Raw genomic sequence first — 19,753 nt, 5'->3', positions numbered from 1 at the left:
TATATATATATATCTACTATGTTTTTAGAAAATTCGATATTCTCTCATTCCAATTTACAGATTCATTCCATTAACGTTAATTGCATATACAAAAGTATAATCAGGACATTAACAAATTCGATCTACATCGATGTTGATCGCAAATGAACGCGTAAATTATAAACACTTAAAGTGTATATAATATAGTACTTTGCAAAGGGGGGTAAAAACCATAGGAAGATATCGATATTATCTCAAATATATAAAATCGAAATAGATAGAAATTTGGTCATTTGCCGATAAATTTCAATGAAATTTTATTTCTTTGGTTAGATATCAGTTCTCTTCTTTTTTTTCTTTTTCTGGTCAACGTTTTTTTGCGTCGTTCAAGCCAATTCATCCTATAGAATAAATCTGATATAAATCGGATAGCTCAAACCCTTTTCAATGGAAAATCGATATAACCTATTGGAATCCTAATCCATCGAAAACTCGAAATTCGCTTCAAAAACGGTCACGAAATCCGAGCGTGAAAACGCGTTTTCTTTATCTACCTATATTTATTGCGACAACAGCAACAGCAACAGCAACAGCAACAACGACACAACAACAACAAAAACACACACGGTAAAAAAGAATGAAAGAAATCGGAAGAGTGAGTTTAGAAAATAAACGCAAGTACAAATTAATACATGACAGAACAAAACTGTCGGATTTATCCAGTCAGGAATACACTGAACTATTATTTGATTATGTAAGCTTTATATGTTGAAATACATGCACACCATAAAGTTTGTTAATCGTTTGCTGATATTCGCAAAAATTTAATACACCGATAAATTTAGAAACAATTATATATATAATTATATATATGTTATTACATCAAATATTAACAAGTTGAATAATGTTTCAAGAGATTCTCAGCACATGTTCCTACGTTAATAATACTCTTGTACAATTGATACACCCAATTTATTAATTAATTGTACTGTTAATTGAATGAATTAAATTTGATGACAAACAAGAAGATCACTCTGACCTGATCTAAAATAAATACACGCATATAGAAAAATTATATATATTGGGATTCACTCATGAGCAAAATCAAAGGTCTTACTAATGATCGCTTATGCTAGTTTCGAACAAGAAATATCTATGAATACAACCAGTAACCTGTCCCTATATTGAACCTTTCATCCTTGGCATAATTGGGCACTAGAGAAACTTTGAACTTCAACACTTATTCTCACCGAAGAAAATTTTAATAAAATACTAACGAAAAAATATCACGTTGCATTCTATCCTTAAAAAAAAATAAATTTCATTAAGATAGGATTATTTTTACAGACTTATACTAATTGCGTTAATACTTACGTGAAATAATAAATATAACATTAGTATAAAACTAAAAAAAAAGTTACAATATTTGCAAATAATTATTTGAACAATTAATTAAAATCGTTTGAACGTGTCACGAATTATTTATGTGAATTTAATACAACAATAAATAAAATGAATTTAAATCAATAAAATGTAAATAAGAATCGCAACGCGTAATCAAATATAATAATTGATTCGATAAATCATTTCATTAATATTACAATTAATTAACGAAACGAGAAGTTACAATTTTCTAATACATCGAACATCAGCCATTGCTTACTCAACACTGCTTACATTGCACCATACAAATTCTATGGACACCGTAAGCAATATCGATTAACGGATGTCACCATGGGAAAGTTGCTGCGTCGAAGAACCATTTGTAAATGAATAAATTTGTAAATGATGAATTTTCAATGATTTTTCTAAAATCGTAAAAATAATGAGATTATGATAAAAATCTTTTTGAAACCATAGAAAAATATGAGATCTAGTAATTATGGTTCTTACTTAATTTCAAAATATTCACACCATCGATTATGACTGGATGAAATCAACTAAATCAAATGAAAATTAATTAAATATAAAATTCTGTAATAAAATATTAATTGATTATGTAGGAATAAATTCTTACGGGGATAGGAAACCCCTTACGTCTTATCTTTGCGCCGTTCAAAATCAAAATAAGTTGTGTCGTATGTTATGCTTCACCTCTTATCACGTTATTCTCAATGTTTTTTTCTATGTGTACTTAATAAAGGAATAATTTCCTGAAATATGAAAATTCCTGATTATTACTAAGCGTAAAAATAAACAATAAATACGTGTGTTATAAGATAAGCTTGTAGAAATAAAAAAAAAACATACAATGAATGCATCGAAAGTTACCTTTTGTTTTTACTGATGCATGTTTCGTATTTATAAAGATAAATATTTATTTATTTTTTAATATTTATAGATGATTAATAAGTATACATATGTAAGTATGTATCGATTCTTTGATTAAAATAATTTTAAATACAATTAATAAATGTAATCATGAATTTTGGATTATTTTAAAATGCATATACATATTAAAATAGAATATGTATTAAATATATTATGTTCCTAGGAAATTGAAGTAATAATTAAGTATGTATATATCGATTATTCGATTCAAATTATTACAAAAATAATGTTTAAATATATATATCTCAAAATTTTGATAAGTGATTTGTTAAAACATGGGATATATCTGAATTTTTTTTTCAAAACCTTAATAAAATTCAATGAACTCTTTGTTATTCTTATTTTACCCATAATGAAATCATTTCACATATTTTGAAACATCCTGTATATATTTATGCATAAACATATACACACACACACACATAAATACCTTTCACACTTATACATATAAGTATCTAAAGGTATTTAATAGTATATACAAATATTAGCTAACTATAGTTAGAACTTACGTAAAACTTCAACTAGGTCTGATAATGACCAATTTAGCTCGACGCGGCTTTAGTTTAATTAACGAGGACAACTTATCCGATATTGTAAGCTGATTTTCGAGGTAGGAACGAAATAACAGGTGATTTTTCATTTTACACTTACTAACCAGCAATCTAAATATATGCATATACATATATATATCATATATGTGTAGGAAGTAAAGTTAGTCTTCTAATGTTAGTGCAATATTATCGATAGTTCACTTGAATCATTAGCAAATAACAATGGCTAAAACCCGTTCGAATACACGCAAAGATTCCTAACTGAAGATAATAAGTTTATATCCGTTAGACCCAGTACGAGGTGTTTTAATGAGACATTCTTTCTCTTTCTCTCTCTTTTCTGCTCTCTCCTTTTCTCTCTCTCTCTGTCTCTGTCTCTGTTTTTATCTCTGTCTGCTGAATGGAAGCTCTGTGGGAGAGATTTTTCTACTTTTATCTTTTTCTTCCTCCTACGCGTTATTTTCTTTTCCTTTTTGTTATTATTTTTTTTTTAACTTCTTCACACGTTTTACTATTTGCACGTTACCACAGAGGAAAAAAAAGGCTTTAATCTTTTTCTTTCACCTATTTTCTTTTTGTTTTGTGTTTTTTTTTTCCCCCCTTTATCACGTCCCATCGCATTATTCGTATTTAACGAAACGTTAGAATAGTTGTTCTGTAAAAGAACAAAAAATATGATCCCGAGTATGTGTGTGTAGTTAGCCTTGAACTATTATTAGTCTTTTTTCTGCAACATACTTTTTTTTCTCTTTTTTTTTAGATTCGATCAAGAAACCAAACGTGGCTGGCTTCCTTCTACGCTCGCGTGAAACCCGACGACGTATTTTGTTATTATTATTTTTTTGTTTTTTTTTTTAATATCGTACCTTGACAATTAATCACTTTTTTTTTTCGACGTTCTACTCGAACGAGAAAAAATTGGGTTTTATTTGAAAATATTGGCCAACTGCCTTGAAATTTCGTGATGGGAAAAATAAAAAAAGGAAAGGTTAACGTTAATGGAAAAATTCTTGACATCAAAATAGCCTAACTTTATGTCGAACCATTATTTTTTTTTTCTCATAAAGATAACCGAAATATTTTTGGCAATTAAAAATTAAATGATTCATCTAACAGTACAGTACGTGTATATTCTTTCAACACATTCATATGAATAATCTTTCGATAAAGTGAAAATAGAATGATGTAATATATCGATGGTTTGAAAACAGAAAAATCTACATAGAAAAAAGGAACTATGTAAAATAATAAAATTGAAATAATGGATGACAAAGAATAAAATAAAATAAGAGAAAGATTTATTTCTTTTATCGGATATTTTTCATCGCGATGTAATCGAATAAAGAGAGTTTGTGACCTAATTCATAAGAATATTATCTCGGCCAAGATTTAATTCGCATCTACTGCGAATTAATGAATAAAAGTGAAAGGATATTAAAAAATTGGAAGTAGGTAATATAACGAGTTTTAATTATCGAATGGGTTTGCAAACCGGTAACACGAGTTGCCGATACGAAATTATTCGTGGGTGGGAGAAAGACGAGAGAAAAAACACGAAGACAATGTGTGTGTATGTGTGTATGTGTGTATATATGTATAAGAGAGAAAAAAAATGAAAAAGAGAGACAAGGAAGATGATATTTATGCATCGCAATTATAATAACTCGACGGTAATCTCCTTTAGCAACTACGCGCGTAGAAACTTAGTTAACTTATTACTAAAGCAGCTCAAACCTGACGTAGTTTTGCTTCCTCTTATGATTTATATATATATGTATGTATATATGTAGTACATATATAGATATATATATATATGTATGTGTATGTGTTTGCATATAACTTGTCTATTCTAATGACTCGTCTGTCCTAATTATACCTACATTACATATACACATACATACGTGACTTTTTCTCTTATCGTATGTGAAAGAGTTTATTCAAATTCGTACGTAAAAAAATATTATGAGAGATCGGTTCGTACACATAAATTAATTAAATAATAGAAAGTAAAGGATAGATAGTGGGGGATAGAGAGAAAAAGTATGAAATTTTATCCTAATTTGTAAATATAAAACAAACAATCATCTGTCAGTAGTATAAATTAGATTAAACAAAAAATAGGAGACAGAAAAGATAAAGAAAAACATATATAATGATAATTTTAACAATAAACCTTTAACTAGAATCTATACCAATCGCTTAATTTAAATTTTCATTAAAAAAAGGAAAACCTCAGAACTTAACAATATATAAAATAAAGAAGAAAGATGGTGGTATTTTGTAATCAGTTAAATTTTTTTCACCGGAATCATCTGAAACTCAAATAAATTTGATTTTCGTTAAAAGGCAAAGATAGGATAGAGGAAGGGGTTAGTGGGAGGGAATGGATGAAAAGTATATATATATAATAAAAGAAGGTACGTCAGCCGAGGAAAACGTCGTGCCTTAGGAAATTAGAAAAGCATGGTAAAGTCGTACTCTCAAGTTTCGGCCCCATTTTCGTAACTTTCGGCAAGTACTTGCATGAAAAAGTTATAGCTCGTTAGTTAGTTCTTTAGGTGTACTTACTATGCTGGTCTGGTATTGGTTTAAGTTGGGTACGTTGGTCTATAGGTTCTTAGAGACCTTGTATTCAGCTAGACAGACATTCATCTCTGTTTTACTCTTGCGAAGTTACGAGTAAATCATATTTGTATTTATGCGATATCGTAGCTTTGGATACACCTATACATTATTCGACAGGTTTCTCCGAAATAATCTTATTAAAAAAAATAAATAAATAAAAAAAAAGTGAAGAGAGAAAGAAATGAGTAATATGATTACCCCCCCCCCACCGGTACCCAGCTTAATCAAATAACTTTTTGCAACTTAATTATAACGAAAGAAACTTTATAAGCTAGTTTTGTAAAATGGGAATACTTTGCTTTGATCAAATGAAAAAATATAGAAATAAAGTAAAACAATGTGAAAGAAGAATTTTAGATGAAATTCACGCTCTCTACTTCACTCTTTCTCTGTATAAAAGAGATATCGAAATACGGCGCGATATTTAAATGGAGAACGTCGACGCGTACACGAGTTATCGTTTCCGATAAAATAGTTATTTCCATAGAAATCGTTTGTTGCGTCTCGTACGTGGAAAACGCATGAGTAAAATCGATGTCATCGAAGTTAATATATATATATATATATATATTATATACAAGTAGTAGTACAAGTTAATATATATATATTGTATATATGTTATATACATATACACACATTCATATACGTAAAACGTATATGAGTATATATAATACTTGAAAACAGTTATGAATTTAAAATGTGATCTCTTTGCGATCCCATTTTCCTCTATGTCGAGTACTTTGCGAAAAAGTGAAAGTAAAATTACATTTTGTAACGTGAATAAGGAGAGTAAGAGAAATAAAGAAAGAAATTTCCGAGATTGTCTTCTTTCCCCTTTTCGAGAGAAGAAAATTCTAGTTGGACGTATTTATTTAACGGGGCGTACAATTTTTCATTTCTTATCGTAGTGACACCTCCTCCTATGGAAAGAACGCCCGGTACGTTTTCTTAAAATGGTTACGTTTAAGGGTATTATTTCCACTTTGCCACGGACATTTAGCTACATTTATATTTATTATGCTTCTGCCGCGCGCGGTTGGTATGTCTCACGAATCTCTCTTTCTTTCTCTTTCTCTTTCTCGCTTACATTAGACAAAGTATTCGCACTTTTCAAAAAATATTTCTATCTTATAGACCAACCTTACTGAAATCCGAAAACGAATGAGATTAAAATAAACAGGGAAAGATAGTGATGGAGAGAGAGAAAGAGAGAGAGTGTCATTTTGTAAATATTTGTTACTTATTTTTTTTTTTTTTTTGAAAAAGAGAGAATGAAATTTTTATCTGATAAATTTGTCAAGAAAATATATAACCAAGCGTATTTATTAATTTATCGGTTTGAACAACATAAAGTAATATGGAAATTTGTATTGATTTATATTCGAATAAATAAAAAGTCATTAATATATTTGATCTGTTGAAAAATAAATCTATGCTATAGATATTTTTTTGGTCATTCGAATAAAATCTTTGACAACATTTCGTATTAATAAATAACAGTATATAGAAAATATTGTCTTATTTAAAATACATTTTAATATTTTATATTTGTAAATTGGCGACATATTAATATTTTCTATTTAAAACAAATTTCCCACATATTACTTATTGATCAATCCAATAAATGAATTCAATTATATTCGTTATTTTTATACGCGAAAAAATAATCTTTACCTTATCGATTTATTTGTGTGTGTGTGTGATTTTTGTTAATAGAGTTATTCAAGGAATTAATATATTTTGTTAATAGAAAGTCTTATTTATGTGAAACAATGTAGTAGTAGAACAAAGAGAGTGAAGGAAAATGCGTGTGCATGTATGTGTGTCTTTGTGTGTGTATCGAGAGAATTGAAGAAGGTTAGAGATTTTCTTACTCTCTCTCTCTCTCTGAGGTTCTTATCATCCCTTAACTAACCTTTACCACGAATAGACTATATTCGATACCCTTGTCAGATTCCTCTCTTCTAATTTATAACATCTTAACGGCAAAGAAACAAACCTTTCCTTCGCAAATTTACTTCCTGCGGCAGTAAGTTACTTGTGGTTGCTCGTAAACACATACATATATATATTTACACTTACATTTATACGTAGACTAGTGTATATATGTATTTGTAACCGCTATCACAGAGAAGCAGCATGCGTTTTATTAGTTTCCAACGGTTTCCGAAACACCCTTGTACCATTTACCTTCTTTTTTCTTTTCCGTTTCCTTTTCTTCCTTTTTTCTTTTTCTTATTTTACTTTATTTTCTTTTTCCTTTTCCCTTTTCCTGGCTATATCAAGTATATTTACTAACCTAGCGTCCTAAAGATTTATCTAAAATGGCATTATAGCGTAACTTACTGTTATTCTAGTTTGAAAATTCCCGCCGTTAAGAAATAACCATTTGAACAATGTCGATGCTCAGTTCTTTTTTTTTTTTTTTTCATGAAACTTATTGAAAAAAAACTAAATAGGTATAAATCATTTTTGTTATAGTATTATATTTCATCCTAATAGGTGGAAGACTTACTGATGTGAAAAGGTTACTTATATTAGTTATGCGCAAGATGTTACGCACAAGCGGGTTAACTATGAAATTAAATTATAAAATGATTACAGACAATTTTTTAGTTTTTGGCTCATGACTCCTGGCTTCTGAATGATCTTATAAGAAAGATCTTAAAATGACCTTACAAGACAAATTTTTATTCATGACATACCACTTTTGAAACCGAAGTATATCTAAAACATTTTTTATATCATTCAAAACAAAGAAAATATTTAGGTGACCTCCTTCTGTTGGGACACCTTGTATATTAAATTAATAATTAAATTAATAAATACCTTACTGTATTAATCTCAAAATATAATAGATAATAAATTGGTAACCCTATTTTCTTTTATTGAGAATTATCAAGCATGTCCACAACTCTTCCTGGTAATATATAAATAAAATTATACGATAATATATTTGTATAATAATAAAATAAAATATTTATCTGAAATCTTTTAATTAATTTATAAATACCCTTTAATATAAAATAAATTATGGTTGTGTGTGTAATCTCTTTAAATGTTGCGTTCGTGTTGTAACAAGTGAATTAGCATTTCAATTTTCTATTGAAAACTGTCACGCATGCGCACAACACCTAATATAATACCCCGAGATAATACTAATTTAATGTCATTGTATAAATATATTTTTCGACGAGATCGTTATTTAATTAGCATAACGGATTGATAGTCGTATATATTCGAGGATCGACATTGCGATAAAACTAAATTGTTATTAGAGTTGAGTTTAGAAACACGAATTCAATCGAGATCGTAACGTCGTCCGAATTACGGCTGACAATTTCGAATGCAATGGCGTCGAATAAACGAATTACTTATATTCAAAGTTGACATGCTTCGTTTATAAAAACGATCTCTTCTGTCTCTCGTAATCGCATCCACAAACGTATATTTTATAATCTCGATTACAAGATCGGTAAAAAACAAATAATTAAATGTTTATTATTAAATTTCGTTTATTATTCTTATTTCCTCTTAGATAAATTCAATTGTATTACTCTTTAATAACTCGAAGCATAAACGAAGCGTAAAATAAACCACTGAGAGATAATTGACCGATAGACTGTGGAAATTGAATTATTTCAAGTTAGCCGATTTTCTTGCGAATATTATATTTTATCTACCACCGGAGCACGATTTATGCGAGATTAATTAAAAGGAGGTTAACCGAGGAAATCGTCTATGAATTTATGCATTAAATCGTTATCGAATTTGATTAAAGTAGTAGAAGACGCGTTAGGTCAACCAATCAAAGGGCTTATCTATATACAGGCACGCTTATTTCATTTTAAAATCTCTACAAATATATTGCACAAATATTTTGTTCTTATTAACATTGTCGATTAAATTAAACAATAAGAACACACGTTTATTATTTCGATTAAATTTTTTTAACTTTTTCTCCAAGTCGCTTACACGTTCGCAATTTTTATCATCAACTATATAAAATATTTCATAAATACATACTAATCTATGTATAAACGTGTCTTAATGCATTTTATATTAAATTAAAAATAACAAAAAAGAAATATGAAATGTATTAGAAAGTGTTGAAATCATTGAATTAAATATTTTGATATGAAAAATCTTATTATTATCGTTGATGAACATAAATATTTGTATTTACATTTAACCCTTTTATTGAATAAGTATTTATCAAATTGTGTGTTAATAAAAATAATTTAATGTTTTATTTCCTATGTTACTTCTTTGAAAAGGGTTATCTATTACATATACGTTTCGAATTCACTTATGTTTTTTTACACATATACTATAGTAAATACGATAATACAAAACGTTATCTTTTATGCATGTACATTTTCATTTGGAAAAAGCTTCTTTCTATTATTCCTAGCAAAGACAAGTTGGACTTCGTTAAAATTGTAATTTAATTCTGTTGACCTTTTGAGCTACGTATATTACATATCACACATACATATATGTGCATATGTATACATGTTTTCATTGCTGTGCGCGTATAAAATTTAATGTGTCACATGTTTCGTCCTCGAGATTAATATTTTATCAAAAAATGCATCTCTTCGAATTTGATTATTTATTTCTTTTTCTAATCGATAAATAATCGTTTTTATCATTTTGGTATTATGAGATGTTTACTGGTAACAGTGAATTGTTCCTAATTTGACTAACCATTTTAGTTTTACAATTGTTTGAATATGATGGGAATATTTATGAAAGCATTTAATTGAAAATATATTTACAGAAAATGGAGAAAACAATCAGTAAAATACTTGACGTGTCTTGGAGATTCGGTGGTAAGTAAAACTAACCTCAAATACAAAAGTTGACAATAAATGATAAGTCTGATATTGAAAGTATAAGCGTAAAAATATTATTTTAATGACTTAATACAACTTATTATTACAAATTTCTATAACTACGTTTATGTACATTCCAATTTTAATGTGTATTCCTTATAAGAAGTATATAAAAATATATATTTTAAGTAGTAATGTTCGAGATACTAGAAACTAATATACAATATTAGTGAAATATTTAAATAAATTAAATAAATACTGTTATTACATTTATTGTCATGTAACTTAACATTAACCCTACCAACACTTCATGTATACCTATTCATACTTTAAAAAAAGTATATATGTTCATATATTATAGAATAAGATTTTAGCCAATTGGATAGCGAACAATATACCTTATTTTATTTGATTGTTTATGATACGTTTAATGTTAAAATTAATTTTGTTTTTTTATTTTTACAGTAACCGCAGCAAGCAACGACTCAGATAAAGTTGGCAAATCTTTTCTGCAATTAAAATTGTCTCTCGATGAAGGTAACAGAATAAAAGATCACTTCATCGAGATGAGTATTCCTGAATTTTATAAATTTCTGCATGATTTAGAGAAAGCAAAGATTAACCTCGACCTATTGGTTTGAATATTTTTAATTAATACATTTGTCAAAATAATATAAATATTTTATATATCACTGACATATAATTAATTTGATGGTAATTTTAAATTAATGAATAACGTGTTACATTTAAATACATTAACACGTTTGCTATCAATGTCACTTAACTGCGATAACATAATTTCCATTGAGATTCCAATGTTACACATTCTTAGTAATAATCAACACAAACAATAATTTCTTGGCTGTGATCAGAATCCCTTCTTCGCAGTACAGTAGCAAACATGTTAAAGTAATATTTGTTTCTATTTAGATAAATAGTAAGAATTTTGTAACAATATTGGACATCTGATAGTCATACATTTTTATAAATGTATAAATAATTTATCTTTTATCGATAAGATTGAAAGCAGATTAATTTCTTTTCCAAATATCTAAAAATTTTCCTCAAAGATTATTTTGTATGACATTAAAAAAAATTTCTTCGACATACCTTCAGAGATTATTCCTCCATTCATTTGGGCATCTTAAAAAATTGTTCAAAATCATATTATCGAAGTAGGTTTTATAATACTATATATATCCGTCATTTAAATTGTTTGTAAGATAAACTAGTCTCTTAGGTAGGCGTATTAACAGCTTTAAAATTAAAGTTCCGTTGCATTAATCAAACAGTTTGGACTCTGCATAATCTGTTATCTGAAATCAACATAGAATATTATCAATTTTAAATGAAATTCATTTAAACTTTAACATAGTTTGCATAGATTTTTTGATATCTTATTTATTGGATAATTAAAAGGCCAAATGATAGTATGCGAATATTAATACAAAATAGAAAATCTTTATTTATTTTTCAACAACGAATATATTATACATTACAGAAAGAAAGAGAGAGAAAGAGAAAAAGAGAAAGAAAGAGAAAGAGAAAGAGAGAGAGAGAGAGAGAGAGAGAGAGAGAGAGAGAGAGAAAGCAAAATTACTATTTTAAAAAAATCTAATATCAGTATTTATTAATTCAGTGCCTATTTAAAACAAATTTAGTATTTATTCAAGCCACCGAGTTAATTTCTACACCTAACATTACATTATAGCTCATGCAATATTGGCAATTATTACATTTAAATATAAGAGATGTTTTCCATAGGAACATAATCAGTCAATTTAAAAAAATTGAAATACATAAAAGAGGATGCATTTTGCATTCTATACATGATAAATAAATTTAATATTATATTTGCCAGATTAATACTGTCATTGTGAAAATACTATTTATGTAGAAATATCAGATTAGTGAATGCAAAAGCAATGGATTAATATATTATTATTAAAGCACATCTCTCGCATTTATCTTAAACATTTTAACAAGAACTTTTAAAAGAAGTCTGTAAAATTACCTAGCAATAGCAGGTAAAAAAAAAACTAGTAAAAAATTATTTAAAATTCCCGCAATTGCATATACAGATTTGCATCGGTACAAAAACTTCTCTGAAAGATATTTGTAATGTTTAAGACAGGAGGTTTCATTGTTCGAAATTTCCTACGTTTGATTAAAGGAAGATTGACAATGGCACCTCTTTGATTATGAGATTCTGCTAGTGCCAGTGCAAAATTAATAGAATCAGATGTAGAATTCTGTTGTAGCTCGTTGTGTTGTTGTAACGACTTGCCTCTTTCTGCTTTTCGTTGAATAGATTCAAGTACTGGAAGAATTGCTCCGAGTAACGGCCGTTTAGAAGGTTCCCCAGACCAACATTGTTCCATTAGTCTCCAACACTCCTCATCAAAATGTGGCAGGCGTTCTGGTCTAATGCCTTTTTTAAAGAATTCATTTATTAAGTAAAAAAGTATAAAAACATGAGACAACAATGTCAAATAATAAATTGCACCTTTTTTCACATTAGTCCATAATTGTTCTTTGTTTTGAAATTGTTCATAGGAGTTTGGCACTTTGACATGCCCGGCGCATAAATGCCAGAACAGAATGCCGAAGGCATAGACATCTACACTACTGTCATAATGTCCAGAAAGAAGTTCTGGTGCCATATGAACAGGTGTACCTACTATACTTCCTGACATCATAGCTTCAGTGATACAAAAGCCAAGGTCAGTCAGTTTAGCCCTATTTTCTGTATCAAGGAGCACATTATTCAACTTAATGTCTCTATGAACAAGTCCTTGAGAATGAAGATAACGTATTCCTTCCAAGACATCAATAGCAATTTGCAAACGTTCCAACCAAGATAATCCTGCGTGTATTCCACAATACAAATCTCTACTTAAGCGGTCTGTAATTAATAAGACTGCAGTTCCCATTCCATAACCACTTCCATAAGCTTGATCTATGACTGAACCTCTTAATTTTACAATTCTTTTATGATCTGGTATCGATCTGGTGTAGTAAAATTCCATCGCTAAATCATTCCAATGTCGTTCATCTGGTGGAATAACAGATTTGACAGCACAAGGTCCCGGAGCTCCTCCCCACCCGTTACATGCAAATACTACACCATATTGACCACGACCAATTTCTTTACCGTAATGTGGTATACCAAAACGAACAGCATCAATCATCGATGTGGATTCCAAGTACAATCTAGCTAATCTTGGCGCATAAAATTTTCTAATGGCTACCCTTTGTTCCTCTGTCCTTTCTAACTTTCCAGAACAATGATTTTCAAGAGACTTTAAAGAAGATTGAAATGCATCGTGAGACATTTTTAATTTATCTCTGAATTGCATTGAAATTGTTTTTGCTAATCTTGCTGCAGATAAAGAATTTAGAACATCGATGGTAGCTTTTCTCCTCCAAGATCCATCTAAGGTTGGTGTAGGAGACCATGGCAAAGGAAGAGACTTAAAAAGTTGCCGTAATCTTTCTAGAAAAGAATGTACGAGAGATGGGGAGGAGTTATGAAGTTCCACATTGTAAGCTGCAGAAAGTATTTGTTTTAAGGCATCGCTAGCTAATAAAGAAGAATCGTGATCACAAGTTTTTTCTAGACTCAATAAGCACCGTTGTAACGTGCCTATAAATGTTTCTCTTAAACATTCTACAGAGCTTACAAGCTTTTTTGCAACTCTTTCACGCAAACGTCCAAGTACAAATCTTTGCATCTCCGAAGTAGCTGCTCGCACCGTCACGGACCATTCTGCTCTTTCGTTCGTACCAAAAGGAAAGTTTTGATATTGTTGCAAATCATCGGTAGATAAAATAATATCGTTTCTCATTTCTTGAATAATATTTTCTATCAATTCCATTAATTCCTCTTGCTTGTCATTAACAATTTTCATCAGATTAGCATACAATTCATTTTCTTTCTGTTGAGCATATTGTATTCTCTTAGGAGTAATCTGAATTTGACGTGCCATATCAAAGGCACTTAAGATAAATTTACGTAAACTTGTTGTATGTACTTCATTTAAAAAATTACTGGCATTAACAAGATAACTATGAAGGCAACCTCGAATAAAATATAAAATTCTATCCATTTTTTTGCGTGAGTTTATTATATTGCTAGAATTAATGCATTGACCGCCAACCAACCATGGTAATTGTTCAACTTCAACGGATTCTTCTGTTCCAAGATAGCCTAAATTATTCAGTTGATCTAGCCACATTAATCCAAGAGAATTTATTTGATCTAAATCAACATCATCCTTATCTTTAAGTAGATTATTATCACACTGAGTTAGTGTACTTTGTAGTCTATGTTGTTCTGATTCAGTTAATCCTCCATCTATACTATCCAATGAAATATTTATAAGAGACGACACAAATAATACAGGTTTGTAAGGATATGTTTCTTTCAGGTCTCTTAATTCTTCCAGTTGTTGTTCCGATAAAGGATAGTCACTCAAGGCGTAAAGAAATATTGGTAGAATGCCAAGAGTTCCTTTAGCAAGGGTTTTAACTGCTCCATTACTTGGAGCAACATAAATTTGTACTCCATCTTTTAATATACTCAAATCAAGTTTAACTTCGAGAACTGTTATGCAATCAACATCTTCGTTTTCAGATTTAGTCAAATCTTCAATTGGAAGTGTACCCCATACTTTTTCGTTGGCTTGTAATTTACCTACAACTTCATATTCCAAACCCACCACTAAACTGGCCTGATTCGTATGACCGTAAGTAAATTTGGCCCACCTCCATAAGCCGTTTGTTGCTGGTAAAATATCAGTGGAAAGTAAATTATTTATCAACGCTGCTTTGGATTTATTGTCTTGACCAAGGACGACTATGGCTGGAGAATTTTGCAAAATGTGTAGGATTCTACTTAATGTTAATGGCGGTAACAGTTGTTCAATGATATTTTCTGAAATATCGATAAATGATAATTAAATATAATATTAAAATATATATAGAATACTCTATATTATTAAATATTTACCTCCATGGAAAAAATTTTCTGAATTAATAGCTTCGAGAGAACGTTGAGTCTCATCTAAAATTTGTCTTAATTGATTACGATTGCGTTGGTATCTTTTGAATTCGTGTGGTAACTTGCATACCATTTTTAAGTCTTCCTTTTTTATCTAAAATATTATTTAAAATATAAATAAAATTACAAAACATATATATATTCATGATTAATTTTAATAATAAAAATGACAGATTATTACTTTTATATATGTGTGAAATCATATATATATTTTAGTTTTATTGTTTATTAAATATTACATTAAAAAATTAATATTAAATCTGAAGTAAATAATTTTTATTTCATAAGAGATACTTTTTTGTAAGCTTACAAAAATTAGTAATTAAAATTATATTTTATCGCACACACAGAGTAATATTTAATTTTGAAAAGTAAAATATAATAGACAATTTAATATTTCATGTAATATACATCAAATAATTTCACACGTGGGTTGGTTGGATAGTTTTGAGCCTGAATATAGAAACAATTTGTTTGAAATTTTTAATAAAAGTTTGTTTTGTTGTTGAAGCTCAAAACTTTTCAACTCACCTAAGTAAAATATACTTTATTTTTAACAATCTGTCGTTTTTTTTTTATTTGTAAATATTTACAAAACATACACGTGTACGTAGAAAATTAATATAAGTGTTAAAATAAAAAGAGATATACGTATAAAGAGAGAGAGAGATAGATAGATAGATAGATAGAGTAAATGAAAAAAACATTAAAATAAATAAAATGAGTGGTACCATCGGCAGACAACAAGTAATTAGATTAAATATTTTTTCCAACTGACGTAGGAATAATTCATAAGATCCTGAGATTTAACTGGTTCCTCACATAACTGGAATATTAATAAATACACTTATTTTCTAGGTTGTTGAATTAAAAATCACGTATTTCACGTAAATCTAACTGATCTGTTTTGACAGTTCGGTGTAATAATAAACTCCAACAGGAGAAGAAGAAGAAGAAGAAAGATAAGAAGAATAAGGGAGGAAAGAAACAGAGAGAGGTTTGAAATGGAAAGGAATAAAAAATGTTTAGAATCGTCGTGTGCTCTCGTATAGTTTGTTTAAAAACAGTAAGTCTACAATATCCAAATAATGATGATAACCAATCGACGCATATCGGTCTACTGCATCGATTCGACAATGTTCGTCTTTCTTCGGTTATTTCCGATCGTTCAAGAACACGCGCTAATTTTAAATTGAGAAAAATCATATGAATTCAGAGCGCATCGTGTTTTACTTACACATATATTATTACTTACATATTTAAAAAGCAAGATAAATAGAACGCGTCATTTCAATAGACCTTGATAAATATTATACTTACGAATACACGTATAGAGCGTTTCAAAAATTGTTTTATCGAGAAAAAGAAAAATGAAAAAGAAAAAAAATAATAATAAATGAAAGATCATTGATCATTTCTTTTATAAATAGATTTACAATAATATTGTTTTTTATCATTTAAAGAATTTATAATTTTATAATTTTTGGGGCACTCTGTATATTTCTAACCAAACATTGTATTTAAAATATCGATGAGTAAGAAGAGTATTGGAAAGTAACAGTAACGAGTCGATAAGCTAATTCTTTTTCTAATTTTTCTTATTTTTCTTTTTATCGTAAGATAAAATTTATAAAATGGATTCTGCGTGCGTTTTACGATATGTGTTATACGCTCGTGATTATTTATTTTAAAATATCAGACGCAACCCTGGTCGACCTCTCGATGAAAAATCAAACGATAGTTCCAGCAAACAACAATCAAAGCAATTACTCCTCCATGTGAGAAGAATCCAAAATGTTGATGTTCGACAACAGGTTTAGTTGACATATACGTTATTTACAATCCTATTATATGTATGGAATTGACCGTAAATGTTAAAAAATAGGATTATTTAAAGATACATACTCTTAGTAACTTTTTTAACTTAATAAAATTTAATTCAACAATTTATTCGTGATAAAAATAATCTTTCAAATGTTATCATTAATTTGCAAATAAACATCTGAAAATAAAAAGATTTATTTTAGACATAACATTTTTTAAATATCGTTCAATAAATAAATTTCTTATTTTCATTAAATAAAATGAAATGATAATTTAACAAATTGTTTTTAAATATTAGGAAAGATGGAAAGACTTTCGGAAAAATAATTATTTCGGTGCACTATAATGAGAAACTAAATGTTATGCTAATAGGAATTAAGATGGATTGCAAGGTTTACTATGAACGAATAAAGCATCAAGTGTGCAAAGGTTTAATTATGTATCAACTCATATTAATTCTTGTTAAAGAGTTACCTACAGAAGTTTATATATCGACACAGCAGACGCATGATTCCATTGCACATCGTAGTTCATATTCTTTCCATAATTGTCGCTAAAGTCATATACGCTTTTAAAAAATAGCGGTAGCAAAGAATACAGAAGAAGTACATAGAAGAATAAATAAAATTTAAGATTATAATGTTTTAATTTTAGTATTTTTATCTATTTTATGTAATTATTTTTACGATTCTGCGCAGTGATGACTTCGAGGATATAATTTTCCTGTAATATAAGTAGAGTGCATTAGTGTATTAAAATCATTGTTAATTAATCGATTCAAGTGTCTATTGTTGTTTAAAAGCTCGGAATATATGATCTATGTATCGTCCCCTTCGAAATTCACCGTTGAAATGAGACATTGTCTTCTATCAAATTACTTTTATTGAATTTTGTGTTTATATGCCCTTTCGAACGTTGTGCATGTGTATAAAGGGAATAATACATCTAATAAATAAAAATTAAAATTATAACGTTCTGATTTTAATATGTTTTTTATTTTTATGTAAGTAAATATTTTAACGCTCCTGCGTGACCAATTAGAAGGACGTCTCCTAAGGTATAGAAATTGAAACAGTCATTTGATACATAATCGATCACTATTGGTCACTTGACGTCTTAAATAATTATTAGCCAATTAGCGCTCTTTGCTGATGTTCCATCTTTCTTTTTCCTGGCGTCGGTGGTGGAGATAGCACGGATAATACGTCGTCCCGCATAATCTCAGGTAATTACAAAATATATATAACGTACAGCCTTTTATTATATATCAAACGATAGCTAAACATAAGATTTTCATACGTGAGTGTTTTCAAAACGAAATATTAAAAAATATGGAAGATATCTGTGACAATATAATCATCGATGTATCTCGGTTTCGCGCCAAATCTCACCCCAATGTTACTAGATAATATATTTTTCTAATTTCTACATTTTTTTCACAGTATCGATACTTACTACCATCTCTGATGATACTCTAATCAATTATTTTTTATAATTACGTCTTCAAAGATAGTATTTCGTATTAAATTCAATTTTTATAACCTATAAACACATACAGGCATAAGTATAAGTAGCTCATACACATACACTCATATATTTGATTTTCTTTATATTATACTAACGTAATTTTATTTTTTATTTCTCTTAGGTTTTCAAACATTGGAGAGTCCAGCAGGAATACATATACTCAGAAAAAACAATTGTGTTTACTCTTTTTTATCTTCATATTCATCGAGGTAAGCGTTATTCTTTTTTTAAGCTATATAGAAATGTATAGAAAGAGTGAGAACGAGAGTAGAGAGAGAGAGAGAGAGAGAGAGAATAGGAAAATAAACATTCAACGACAGGCAATTATGAATGTGTATGTATATTTGTAGGACTTTCTCGAAGTGAAAACAGAAGAAAGACAGCCGAAAACAAAACGACAACAGCCGAACGTTTGACGAAGGATAAGCACTAACGTATCTCATTCCCCTCCCGTCCTTCATCGAATTAAGATCTAACGCGACGTAACGTATATTAAACTATTGATTCATTTTATTTCTAACGTGTTATCTAATTACAACATTTGACAACTGCGCTGATTAGAAAACTTTTTATATCTAACATTGATTCTTTATGATAGAATATTTTTTAAAGTGTGTGAAATGTCTTCAGGAATGATTAACAGGGAATATTGTACTATAATATAATCTTTAGTATGTTTCAGTTTTACAGATTGTTTTATTTTATTTTATTTTATTCGTCGTCATCCTAAGGGTAGGAAACCCATCCTGCAGTTATCAATGAAGACTAAAAGTAAGTATATTTTTCTATCAAACGTTTCTATGATAACTTTAATAGATTTTTATTATAGCGATGTTATTAATTGTTCTTTTTCTTTTTCTGTTTCAGAACATCATTGCAATCGAGCGCGTAGGCAATGAGGTAYTCGTGTGTTGCATCGTGTTAAATTAAAATATAAAATAATCGGAAAGTAGAATCAGTGTTGATCGTCGCATGTTAAAAAAGTTTCGTTTGCTCGGGTAAAGAAACTCCGTAAG

The 19,753-nt window shown here is 28.9% G+C and overlaps 2 protein-coding genes across 5 annotated transcripts in view; one reads left to right on the top strand and one right to left on the bottom strand.

The window, feature by feature from the left end:
• LOC106786973 (COMM domain-containing protein 7-like) overlaps positions 1–11,346 on the top strand; it is a 17,561-nt gene extending 6,215 nt beyond the window's left edge. The window contains exons 1-3 of one of the 3 annotated variants that reach the window (XM_014748917.1): positions 9,783–9,821; positions 10,270–10,321; positions 10,790–11,346. In XM_014748917.1, the coding sequence (XP_014604403.1) occupies positions 9,798–9,821; positions 10,270–10,321; positions 10,790–10,965 (252 nt within the window). In that variant the 5' untranslated portion in view covers positions 9,783–9,797 and the 3' untranslated portion in view covers positions 10,966–11,346. Of the gene's footprint in view, positions 1–9,782; positions 9,822–9,865; positions 10,166–10,269; positions 10,322–10,789 lie in introns of those variants that run through there. The other 2 variants (XM_014748926.1, XM_014748934.1) reach the window with 2 other exon arrangements.
• A 16-nt stretch (positions 11,347–11,362) lies between these two features.
• LOC106786964 (dual serine/threonine and tyrosine protein kinase-like) lies at positions 11,363–16,513 on the bottom strand. 2 transcript variants are annotated; one of them, XR_001381720.1, is made up of 6 exons: positions 16,118–16,513; positions 15,336–15,480; positions 12,831–15,260; positions 12,612–12,755; positions 11,435–11,640; positions 11,363–11,375 (listed from the first exon to the last, which is right to left on the bottom strand). XR_001381720.1 is itself a non-coding variant. In XM_014748899.1 (4 exons), exons 1-4 carry the CDS (start codon positions 16,118–16,120, stop codon positions 12,379–12,381), a joined length of 2,955 nt encoding a protein of 984 aa, XP_014604385.1. In that variant the 5' UTR covers positions 16,121–16,513; the 3' UTR covers positions 11,918–12,378. The 2 variants fall into 2 exon arrangements, 1 of the variants encoding a protein (XP_014604385.1); XM_014748899.1 differs by lacking the exons at positions 11,363–11,375; positions 11,435–11,640 and having other exon boundaries at positions 11,918–12,755.
• Positions 16,514–19,753: the final 3,240 nt, after the last annotated feature.

The sequence above is a fragment of the Polistes canadensis genome, unplaced genomic scaffold (assembly GCF_001313835.1).
Source record: "Polistes canadensis isolate GaletaPanama2010 unplaced genomic scaffold, ASM131383v1 scaffold_3, whole genome shotgun sequence".
Taxonomy (NCBI): Eukaryota; Metazoa; Arthropoda; class Insecta; order Hymenoptera; family Vespidae; genus Polistes; species Polistes canadensis.
The sequence above is the reverse complement of the archived record's forward strand: the minus strand, read 5'-3'. Positions and strand labels throughout refer to the sequence as shown.